The sequence below is a fragment of the Lepisosteus oculatus genome, chromosome 3, assembly GCF_040954835.1.
Source record: "Lepisosteus oculatus isolate fLepOcu1 chromosome 3, fLepOcu1.hap2, whole genome shotgun sequence".
NCBI classification, from domain to species: Eukaryota; Metazoa; Chordata; class Actinopteri; order Semionotiformes; family Lepisosteidae; genus Lepisosteus; species Lepisosteus oculatus.
In genome coordinates, this window is record NC_090698.1 from 49,059,318 (window position 1) to 49,072,146 (window position 12,829).

At 34.6% G+C, this 12,829-nt stretch overlaps 1 protein-coding gene across 1 annotated transcript in view; it reads right to left on the reverse strand.

Annotated features, from left to right (window-relative positions):
- Nucleotides 1-8,102: 8,102 nt before the first annotated feature.
- plcxd3 (phosphatidylinositol-specific phospholipase C, X domain containing 3) overlaps nt 8,103-12,829 on the reverse strand; it is a 34,912-nt gene continuing 30,185 nt past the window's right edge. The window contains exon 3 of the mRNA XM_006626822.3: nt 8,103-12,728. Coding sequence (XP_006626885.1) covers nt 12,572-12,728 — 157 coding nt within the window. The 3' untranslated portion in view covers nt 8,103-12,571. The remainder of the gene's footprint in view (nt 12,729-12,829) is intronic.

A 12,829-nucleotide genomic window follows, 5' to 3' on the forward strand; every position in this document is an offset into this window, starting at 1 on the left:
ATCTTGACTGAGGAGCTCCAGGAAACCGCAAATGAGTCCTTAACTCAGGTCAGTGTATTATATCACCCTGTGCATATGATTTGCCATTTGTCTATGACAACAATGCCAATGACTGTGGACTTAGGGCTTTCTTGTCATATTTTAAGCATTTAAAATATGATTAGGTTTATACTGTGGGGCTATGATCAGAATTAAAGCTACTGTATGGTTAGTAATTTCAGGTTGGTTATGTCTTAGGCTTTGAACTATAGTGAAGCTTAGAGTTAGGCTAGAGCTAAGTCTAAGTTTGGAAATACTGTAGTCTTTGTGTTAAAGCTAGAGGTAAAACTAGGGTTAGGGTTTCATTTAGCAATAGGACTGAAGCTAGGCTTACCGATATATTATAAAACTGTGCATGACATAAGGTGCTGTTTATTTAATGCTTTATTTATTTTTTTAGCATTAGCCCTGGGCTAAAAAATCAAGTTTTTTTTTTCCATGTCGTATTTCAAATTTGTTATGTTGAAATGATCTGTACTATTGATGTATTGATGTAATGGATAAAATGTACTGTAGTACAACATTTGAACTTTGTCATGTAATACTTTCGGTCCAGAAGGAATATGCAGAAAGATCATTACACTCAGTTATACTTAAGTGCTATAACCCAGCTGCTGTTAATATGCATGCCAGCACTGAAGGATCTTACAACAGCTCAAACCAAAAGAAAATAAAAATGTTTTGAGGTTAAAAGTTGAATGTCTCAAACATATTCTTGAACAACGTAGTAAAATACATAAATACATAAATCTTTTTCTTGTTCTCATGAAAAAAAACTGCTTCTAATCCTCCTGGAACTGAAGGGAAGAACAAATTCAACCTGCTCCCATCAGCCAAAAATTCCTGCAAAAGGTCAGTTGAAAGGAAACACTTTCTTGAGACATGAAGCCAAAATGTGCAGTTCATCTTACAGTACATTTTTCTTCATACATTTTGTTTATTCTTGCATCCTAAAGGTTTTTTTTTACTGAAAGCATTGTATACAGTACATTAATTGGGTTTTATAAAATATATCAGGACTTTTTTTACATTTTATTACAAATATATACAAATTATCTATTAGTTTAGTATTGTATAATCCACTTAGCAATTCTGTCTAAAATGTATCTGTTTTATTGTTTGTGTTATAGGAACTTATCTTACTGATCCACAAGGGGGAAACATAAAGCTGTTTGGAAATCATCAGTACACTGGTGTAGTAAGCTGAATACAGTAGGCAAGTAATAATCACGACAACATTCAGAAATCATTTCCATAAGGGAAAAATAAAAATAAAGGATGCAAAATAAAAAACAAATCCATTCTATGCAATCTACTTTATCTGAGTGAAACTAAATGGAAATAACAAAATGTTCTGAGCTTTGACATGGAAAATATCAAATTTGTTTTGTTGTTGTCTGATTTCCTATGTTTCTATGACAATATACAGCAACGTTAAAAAAATAAAATAAAAAACCTTATTGCAGCACCAGTAACAATTTTGCTTAGACATTTTACTTTGTTTGACTTGGTAAAAAAAGCATTCTTCCTTCTTTATGGGTTCAAATCAGTTTTTGGTTCAGATTGGGGTTTGTATTATCTATCACTAGAAGTGATCAACCCCCATTATTCTTAATAATAATAATAATAATAATAATAGATACAAGGTTGCTTCTGATGTCATTTATTTAATGTTGATACTGTTTCTGGCTTGTTCTATATATTTGTGCTTTAATAATGAACATGAGAATCGTTAAGATAGCTTGATGTTTACTGTAACAGGAAGAATACTCAAAGGGTTTTGCCTTTTTACTGATGTCTGTGGTTTTGTGCCTCCATTAAAGGTGAAAACTTTTGGGAGGACTTGTCTCCTCTGTGGCTTTTTATGAACATCTGAGTTTTTGCAGATTGTATTCTATGTTTATCTGCATACAGTACATAGCACATTTATGATTATATAAGACTATATTAATAAAATGGTGTATTTGTGTTGTGACTGCATTGTGAATTTAGATTACCCAATGAACTGCTCATTTGCAAGTTGTCATGAACAGATTATTTTCTGTGCAGCAACCAGGATGTGTTGCTTTAATCATCCCTTTTATTTTATCACATCTCAAACTGAGCTCTGTTTTTGAGAGAATTACCTGTAACATACCGCTCTGGCCAGTAAAGCAGTCCAGACAGCTGTGTCTGGTTGCTATGGTGAACACATGAGATGACTGATAATGACTTTTTTCTCATTCTCAAAGTAATTGCATGGGAGGACATGGCTGTCCCTGCACACATTGAGAAGATCTCAGGCTGTGGCCTGGATCACCTCTAATTGAATAAGAGCTTTCCACGGGTGTCCGTTAAGCCAGACTACTTATTGATTGCAAGATCTTCTTTAACTCACACATTCCCCCTTCTGCAAGGAGGTACAGACACACTGTGTTTGATCTTCTTCTGCACATCCCTGTTGTCAACTATAACCTTATTATTAGGGACAGATAAAGTTTATGGTTGCATATGCTACTGTACCATTAAGAAAGTAATGAAGGAGCTACGGATAACAGGTCTGTACATAGAAAAGAGGTCAATATGTAAAGCAAATTTGTATGCCATCCAAAATCCCTCTTCACACATGGGAAAGGCTTGATTTTTCAACCCCTTCCTCGGGTACCTCTCAGCTTCACCAGGTAATGGAAGATCTTTAAGCAGATGTTAGTAAGTGGACCTCTTAGTGCCCAATGTCCCCTTGATGCACTTATGTGGCTGTGCTGTTCACATAGTTGCCCCATAGTTCACATAGACCAGAGTCATGTGTTTTTTTGCATCCTTAACATGCAGTTAAAATGTTATTAGTGTTGCAAATTGAGAGAAAATGGAGTAGGGTGGGATAGACTGGAATGTCACGGAACCATGCCCTGGTGCACATCAGTGCTGTGCTGGGGGGTGTATGGGCTTTTTTAGGGGGATGGGAGGTGATAGATATCTACTTATCTACTTCACCTCCATTTTGTGTTACAGTATATTTGAGTTGATGAATTTCTAAGATCTGCTTTTGTTTTTGCTAGCAGTAAAATATATGTTTTCAAAAAATGTGTATTATTTCCACTTGGTTGAATCTTCCATGTTCCAGGAAGCTCTCTGTTCTTATTCTTGTGAACCTCTTTCCACCTTGATGAAGAAGTAGTATGTTTAAAGAGGGCAAACTAACCAAGGTCATACATACTGTAGTACATCTGAAAAAGACTCCACAGTCGAAACATTGTGATTCTTTTCTTTACCTTACAGCATGGAATGAACCTTTACCTGTTCTTATGTTATATATACGGTATTTTTATTTCTGACTTAACGAAAGATACAGTTTGTGTGGGAACAATTTTTTCTAAGTAACAGTTCCAGCTATTTTTTGTGCCCCTGCCATTATACTTTATGTTTTAGTAATTTGTGTAACTATTGCCAGGTGAGGCTCCCATGGAAAAAGTATTTTAAGACCTTATGTGAGGTGGCAAATCCGGAAAGGAATAAGGAACGGAGTAGAGGGAAGACACAGAAGATGTATTGGTGCTCACAGTGATGATAGGGAAGTCTGTGCAGAAGTGAAGGGTACTGTAGGTATCCACTGCAACAAATCCAGGGAGGTCCACAGGAGAATCGGGAAACAGTCCATACAGAATGTCCATAATCGAGAGATGCATCCGGAGACAAAACAGGAACAGACACATGAAAACCAGGAATACGGGGCTTTGTCCCAGGCCTGGGGCTCAGAAGGTCAGTGTCACTACTACAGGCCTATGCCCTCAGACTTCCCTGTGAAGCCTGGTGGTAGGCGGGCCGTGAGACAACCATTTTCCAAAGATGAGCCCCGAAGGCTGGGGGGAAGAAAACTTAAATAACCGACTTAACTAGACACCCCAGGAAGTAATAATTAAAAGGACTATCTAAAGAAGATTAGAGCACCCTCCGGAGGAGGGGATGTCAACCGTGACAATTTGTTCCTGGTGGCAGCAAGGACTGTGTGCAGCCAAGGAGTATTTATACATTGGGGAGTGGAAGTGAGACATTAGAATTTAACCTCCCTGAATTTCTGTTAAATAAATACCATTAATTTCATTGGTTCAGTTAAAATTTCAATTAAAAATGAAGTGAGATGAAGAATACTTTCATGCATCTACAGTATATACCACTTTTATTTCCATAGGATCCCAAAGTTTTTTTCCATGTTATTGATGATTATCCATTTCATCCACCACCAATTTGCAACATGAATGATGTGTGGCAGACATTATGCAACAGCAGCCTAACTGCACAGTACATTACTTAGGAAAGTGAAACTTACAGAACATCACCAATTTACATAAGGGCGAAAGCTAGGGAGCCCAGAATTTGTACAAAAGTGAGTTTCAGCCTCTGGTATCAATATATTACACTAGTAATTTAAAAGTTAAAAGTGTTATCGAAGTGCAGCATTTACTTCAAGAGATGATGTGTTAAAATACACATTTTAGACCTCTTTTAAGAAAATATTGTTCCTATTTTTATCACCACATCACACAAAAGACAATGTTGCTCTGCAATCAATCAGTCCAAAGAAGTATGACTGGATGCATTCCTGAATTAAAAGGTATAGTACAGTATGTCCTACTCTTACAGGATTAAAGAGCTGAATGTTTTTTAGTCCTGAATACAGAAGACAATGAGGGGACCTGATTTAAGTATTCAGACCTGTCAAAGACATTAAAACATAAATTCCAATAAACGTGTTCGGCAGTAAACCTCAGAGGAGACCACCATTGACCACTGAAGTGCAGCACCCACCTTGGTGACACACAAAAGACAAGATTTGCAGGTTGCCCTGCTGCAGTGCACATTATATGGACAAGTAAGACATACAGTAACTTCATATTTTGAATCAATTAGAAAATTTAGGCAGGCCAGATTGTGCAAACCGAGGGCAGAATTCAGAAAAGTTTCACCTACAGTAGGTTAATAACTCTTATGGATGATGTCATGGCATCTTTAATAACCAAGTAGCTAGGACTACGCAAAGAATAGCACCTCTGGGTCTATTGATGAGCACTGGTTTGCAAATTCTAGCACTGTGATACAGGTAAGAGCATCACATACTGGTGCATTTATGAAGTAAATGTGAGCTTACTGGCACTGGTGACACAAGGATGAGGGCTTGGATGCACTGTACTTTTAGTCCATTGCCATTTTGCTATTAGTTTTATCAACATTGTAACAGTATGTTTAAAAAACAGTATGTTTTTTCAATTATTGTGTTCATAAAATATTTATTCATTCTTGTTATATTTGTAGTTAGTTTATATACACATAAGATAAAAAAAGAAATAATTAGAGATACACTGAAATTGCCCAAGATTATCTGTTTTCATTTTCTTTCCATGAAGATTAGCCATCAAAATGTTTTGGCAATGCACAGGCAAAGCAGGCTCACCCAGATTGCAACTAATCAAGGTAGAGTAGTCATGTCCTGGCTGTGCACTTCTGCTCCTTTATTTGTAACTTTAGCTCCTGCAATTACTGAGGACAATGATATGTTTCTGCTCTGCTCCTAACTGAAATGATGAGCACTCTTCGGGGAAAGCCACTCAGCTGGTGCCACTTTCAATTCTTTCTTATTTATGAACCCACCAACACAGATAAATTATCTTGTGTGGTTTTGTTTTCTGCAATAAAACACAAATCACATTTTTAAACAAAAGGTGTCTGCGAATTGAAGTTATTTTGAAGGATCTTTTTTCACAGAGCACAGTTGCAAAAGAAATCTACAGCATTAAATATTCAATGCAACTTCACAAACATCAGTGACTTTGTGGGTGAAGTACTAATATAACTTTTGTGTGTTGTGCAAATGTGTTCACATGCTACAGTAACTGTAGCAAATGCGCTAATTTTATTAAATAAAAATAGGCAAGGGTTATAATGATGCACTGCAATTGGTTATTTTGTTGCTTGTGTTCTTTTAAAGAAAATGAATATAAGAACTTTAAACATTGTACTTCAGAAAAATTAGTTTTTTTAAATGAAATGCACTTAAACATTAGTCTTCTTTCTTTTTTTCCTCATTTTTTGTTCATCATTTTGCCAAACTCATATGACATTTCTTTAGCATTAAAAAGTCCACATTTCAGAGGTTGTTCATATTTCTCAATTAAGCCACTTTATGTTTTGGGTCATTCTCATGTTCAAAACAGCCCCTTGTTCTGTAAGTCACCTTATTGATTGCATTGTACACCTGCATGTGGTACTTTATTAAAATAATAACAGGTTTAATAATCAGTCCAGTTTGTTTACCTGTCCTGAAGGTAATGTGAATCTTAAGTATATTCTTAAGCAACTTAATTTCTCCTGTACTGTTCAATCAGGTTTTATTTCCTTCTGTGCCTAAAAAATGTCCAACTCACTAGCTGTAACACTATCTGCTTTTATTTCTTTAATCTTGAAAAAAGATTACCTTTCCTATTACAGGACCAGAAACTGCTTGCAACGGTGCTTATTTGCCATCAGTGATTTGTGAGTTTGTTTAGCCGAAAAACCCGTTGGAAATTTTTATTAACTATTTATACTGTACCTTCTGTTTAGAAAATTACAAGAACAATGTCTATGGTAAGAAAAATAGTCATTGGCTAAAGTATGTCTTATCAATTGCAAGCTTAAATAAGGCACTATTATATGGAGAATTCTCTAAAAGTTAGTTATTTTAATACACATTTTTTCAATTAAGTGAGTATATGCACATACTAAAAGTTCCAGTATGTGGTATTAAGAAAATAAAAAATAGATAAAAGCATTGTTTACTGGCATACTGGTATTTTTGTAACTTTTTACAGACATTAAATGTGCTGTATTTATTATAGATTATAGTCTTTTTGTAAAGTCCATCTCAATCCTCCTTTTTTATTGCTTAAAATATAAACTGAGAAACAGGTAGTATCTCCCACAACTGCAATACCTGCAGAAATAAAACGTTTTTAAATATATATTTTAATTCATTAATGTTATGTAACTTATGTATTACATAACTTTGTTATACTACGTCGTTATATTAATATTAATACAATATAATGCTGTTACGGTATATTAATTATATACTATATATTATATTATGTTGCTAACAGGCCTGTGTAGCACACTGGAAACCACAGGGGTCTCTGTGAGACAAGAGAGCCTTGGTATTGTTACAATCATAATCCATCCTTTTAAGGGCGCTCTGGCTCTTTCATATTTTGCTAATTATTTGCACCTTCCCCCAATCCTGCCCCTCCTTATTTAAACCTGGAGCTCTCGCTACTCTGGGCTCTGCATTGGAAGACGGAGGCCCGCAGGCCCGCAGGCTCGCCTACCACCAAGTCGCCCTATGTCTGCCGCTTGAGGGCATAAGCCTCCTATCGGTGTCCTGACCTAGCTGAAGTTGGAGCGCGGAGCACCCGGCCTCGTCATCCCTTTTTTTATTCCCTGTCCCTGTACCGGATCCCGTTCCGGTTTTTAACTGTTTTGTCCCGTCTCAGTTGGATCATCCTGTTTTTGGACTTTTGGACTTAGTCCCGGATTCCCCCCCCACCGGACACCTTGGACTTGTTCAGCTTGGCTACGCCCCCCGAGCTCCAGTTCACCATTGTCAAGTCCCCCCCCCCCCCGTCTGTCAACCCCTCCTGATCCTCGTCATCCTTTTCCACTTACTTCAGGATTATACCGTCTGCCTAGGGTCCAGAACTATGGGTCTGGGCTCCCATTACAGGTAGTCCCAACTAATCCCAACCTTTTCTTTGGCAGCACTCAGCCTGGTAATCCTGGTCACAGTCGACTGGAGACATAACCAGTCTCAGAACTTACAATTTCTATATACTGCAGAGCTTAACATTTGCATTTTGGGTGAACCACCTGGGAGTCACATTTTGTCATTTTATGTCTTAAGCATCAGACTTTAGCTGGGAGAAAAACATTAATGCTCGTTTTTTTAATCATGTACTGTAATTGAACAATATTCTTATTCTTTTGCACATTATATTTGGTTTTAAGGTTTATACCTGATAAATAATTTCACTCAAGAAATACAAACAGACATACAGTACAGGCATTAAAACTTTAATTGATTTGTCTGTTTCATGTGTAACAACTTAGAAGTCTCTTTTTATACTTACAGTTTTACTACAAAGTCACTCTTACAAGATATTAACAGTAGCTGACTTTTCATCAATAACGCAAAACAGAAAAACATATTAAACAAAAATACATTGACTTTCAAACAATCTGTAGCTGAAATCTGCCATTAGGCTTTATTTAGCCTGATGTGAAATAGCAATTAGTGGAATAGGCTATTCACACAATAGTTTTCCATATAAAACCAGCAAAATAAAGGATAAAGTGTGTTTACATTTTTTAGAAACATTTAAAAAATTTTCCTTCTTAAAATGAATGTGTTAGTTAAAAGTAGTTACAAAGGGTAGAAACTTATATTGTTTCTTAAGAAAATAAATCAAAACTTTCCTGAAGACCTTAAATCCATTAAATGTCTAATGGAAGATTAATATAAAGGAAATTGAAGATCAGAAAACATTAAAAAATAATGTTTTTGTAATGTTAACAACACACAATTTATTTAAAAATCTTAAAATTGTACTGTACCTAGTGTTCTCAGATAACAGTTCAGATCACTACTTCTATTCAGAAGAAGATACTTCTATATCATTTAACGTTTTTGTGGGTTTCAATGTTGTATTTGTAAAACGAGCCTCTGAAATATCCATACCTAATTATACAGTCTCCTAAACATTAGTCAATAATATATTTATAATACTAACCCATTGAATATGTGAAAAATGTAATACATTTGTTTTTTATTGGTTATACTTTAGTTTAGGGGTTGGAAAATCACATTTTATATACACCGAAAATGGATAATATACTGTATCAGTCTGTAATACATTATAAGTATTATACTGTATATGGAGTAAGCTAACTTCTGCAAATAACCCTAGGCTTAGCGTTACTGGCACAGTTCAGGCTTTGGTAAGGACTGGAGATTAGGTGATAAGATGGAACTATAGCACAATAAACTGTATTAATATCTAATTAAAACATTCCTTTTATAAAATGTTTAGAAATGTTATTTGTAACCCCTAATATAAAGTGTTTGCTTTTAGGTTTTGCCAAATATTACCTTAAAGCACATTACTCTAGATAAATTTCATACCTGTGAGAGGTGTAGCTACTGTACTGTCTTTGCTTAGGCTTTTAACAGTCTTGAAGTTCATATTGCAAAATGATTTGCAGACTTACCTCTGTTTGTTCTTTCTAACTCAGAAATTAATTTATATTTTTCTACCCAAAGCAACTCTTACATTCTGGGACACTGACACTAGTCATAATTTAAAACTGAAATTATTACCCATCAAGCAACTCTGTCAATGTATTCAAAACCCAAAACATATTTTCTCGTCAAGCACTGTAAAAGGAAGTGGCAAAGCAAACCTTTCAATGTTTTATTTCACATATTGATTTAATTGTAATTTTAGAACAAATCATTATTATTTACAGATAGGTAATACACACACATACCACAGACATTAAAACATCACACTCAAGAAAATGCAACTTTCATAGATACCATTTTTTGAACTAATGTATTTTTAACAAGTACACTTATTATCTTACAACTTATGTGGCCTACCCTAAAAGGACATGATCCCTAGCATTTAGCAGTAGCACTGGTGTTCAAAAAGGATAATGACATGAAAAAAGACATACTGTATTCGTAAAATACCACCCATCTCTATCACAACAGCTACCAACAAAGGTAAAATATACTATATTGGAGGCTTTATCAATGAGAACTTATAATAGACGTTTAACAGATCAAATAATGGTAAAGAATTTTCCTTAGAAATAGGTGCAAAATATCAGTCATTGGTATTTTTATCAGTATTTTATTGTTGAGGATTTGTTGAGAGTTTTAATATTTGATTAAAAGAAAAGCATAAAATGCAGGTTTGTTAGGAAGTTATTTTTTGGCTTTTCATAAATACAGTACTTTTCAAATTTGTACTTAAATAATGCCATTATTTCAAGAATATTAACAGCTCTTGAGCAGGAATATTAATTTGAAGATAAAATTAGATTTCTAAATTCTATTTTAAACTTCAGATTTCTGAGAATCTTACATGATTCGGATCTTCGTAGAAACAAAATAAATGGACTACTTTAATTGCATTATTTTTTTCCATTGTCTTATGCATTCTCACATTCTTTAAATTACTATTTCACTTTTTTCACTATCTCACTTTCTTTCAATTACTATTTCAATAATTATTTCCATTACTTCTCTTAAATAAATACTTACAGTAGTCCAGCTATGACTAACATTCTTTTCCTGATCATGATATTAAATGTGTCGAAGAATAATTCTCGGTATTTAGTTTTTATCATAATAGTTCAAAACTGAAAACAAAATTTCAGTCCCCCTTTAGTCCAAATTACTTCTAAATTGAAGGTACGTATGCATACAGAACTGTACACCATTCAGAATGTGTAATAAAGAAGATACATTAATCTAACTGTATAGAACATGAGTTCTAGTTTTTTCTGTTTATTAGTGGGGGTGTTGTTCAGTGGACATACTGTATGTTGCTACTGTACATATTTCTTCTGTAACCTACAGCATCTATTGATGTGTATATTTATAAGTCATTTGATCCAGATGGCAACAGCAAATGACAAACCCTGGAGCTGATGGCAGCCTTTTGTTTTCCATTGGCTTCTGGCTTCGATATACAGTAATGGAAACCTACCATCAAGTGTTGGCTTTGTGACTTGCAACTGGAAAATGGGTGAATGATTTGTTATTCAGATTGGAGAAAGAGCAGTCCTGCTAAGAATTTGGATGATTGAATCCCATTTCAAGTTGCTGATACTTCATACTATGCTACTGTATACTTAACACACATCACATGCTATATTACAACAAGCACCTACACTTTACCAGATAACGTTAGGCTGCATTGTCTCATTTTGAATTTGTTTTCTTAATGAGTTGCCAAAATCAGTGTAAATATCTGAACAGTAGGTGGTGATAATGTTTTGTTAATGTTTGCAACAGTCTGGAAATTCTGGACTACATCGTTTTTTTCACTAAAAGGATACTGAAATATGAAAATGCAATGTTTGGATCAAGCAAATGACTGCTGTGCTTTGAAGATTAAATTCAGGACATATATTTTTTTTAAGTATCAGTTTGAAATAAATGTGTTCATAAGGAATCCAGGTATTGAAATTGCAAATACTGCTATTGAATTGATTTTTGAAACTGATGTAATTAATAATATGCTCATAAAGTGCTAATGCTGATGATAATTTCTTTACATTTCCTTAGTACTGAATTTAGAATTCATGAACATGAGGTTAAATACTGAGAAAGAAAAACATTTTTTAATGCAACTGTCACTTAAATACAATTTTGAACAATAGTTCATTTAAATTAAAAATATTATTACACAGAATGATATTTATTTTCATATATAATGTATCTCAGTGTCTGGATTTGCCTAACTAACTTGTTTGAACTCATTGTTAAATATTCAAGAGTTTGTGCACAGCTACCAAAATTAGTATGTTCACATTGTACAATAAAGCATGAGTAATATTTCACGTAGCTTCAGTAAATATAGCTGTGATTTCTGAATGTATGCTTTAGGGAAGGAAAAATAACCTGCTTATATCCATCACTTCTTTCATTTTTTAAAATTAAAGCGTATTTTTCCTGCAATTGCTGGTGCATTGAATTCCCTTTTCAGAAACATTTTACATAGAATCCAGGCTGGAATATGCACAAAAATGAATGCTTATGAACTAAAAGATCAATTAAAAAAAACAATAAAATAAATTCCCTGATATGGTAATCACAGAAAAATGCTTTGTTAGTTACATATACTGTATATATAATCACCACAGGATGATTGAAATTTACTTCTATTCATGTCCAGCCTATTTTAAGATCCAACATAAAAACATATCTGTTTATCCACTAATCATAGTCATGATGAAAAATAAACTGCCATGAACTAAAACCTTTAATAATGATTATTATATGGATAGATCAAGCCTTGCTGATTAAGGTCTTATTATACATGATTTTGTACTGAAATATATTCATTACTTCAACCAAAGTTGCTACCTTGTGTTATATAATCAGACTTTCTTCCATTTACATGCTTTCCTTTTACTGCGTTCATGGTGCCTTGGCTCAAAACAGATGCAGAAGCTGGCAATTACACTATAATGCTCAATGTCGTAGCAGTTACCAATGCTGATGAGAAAAAGCAGAGCATAGTAACACCTTTTGCCCTTTATCCCAAAAATAAAAGCAAAAGAAAAGCAGTTTTCTCTTTTTACAGCTTAGGCAATGTACTGAATACAGATTATACGATGACCCTCCCCCACCCACTCTAACACTAGTAGCCCTAAAGTTGCAGGAACTGTGAATCCCCCAAAAAAATCCACAGAATGCAAGAACAATCTCCTTTTTTGTGACCTAGTAACCTGATCAAGTAGCGTTTTCCTCCTCTTCATCTAGAAGGTAGTTCAGCATAATGACCGTGCTTATAAAGTCTCCCAGCTCCACAAAGTCTGCTGTGATGATATTAATTCCACTTTCCCCAGGTTTCTGGGTGCGAACCCATTGCATCATCCCAGGAAGGGCCCTGTGAGAAACAAAAAAAGCCACAAGCAAGGCAATAAGTGTATATCAGTGTATATCAGTCCAAACCTTAGGTTTTAACATGTGCACTTTTCACACAATTGT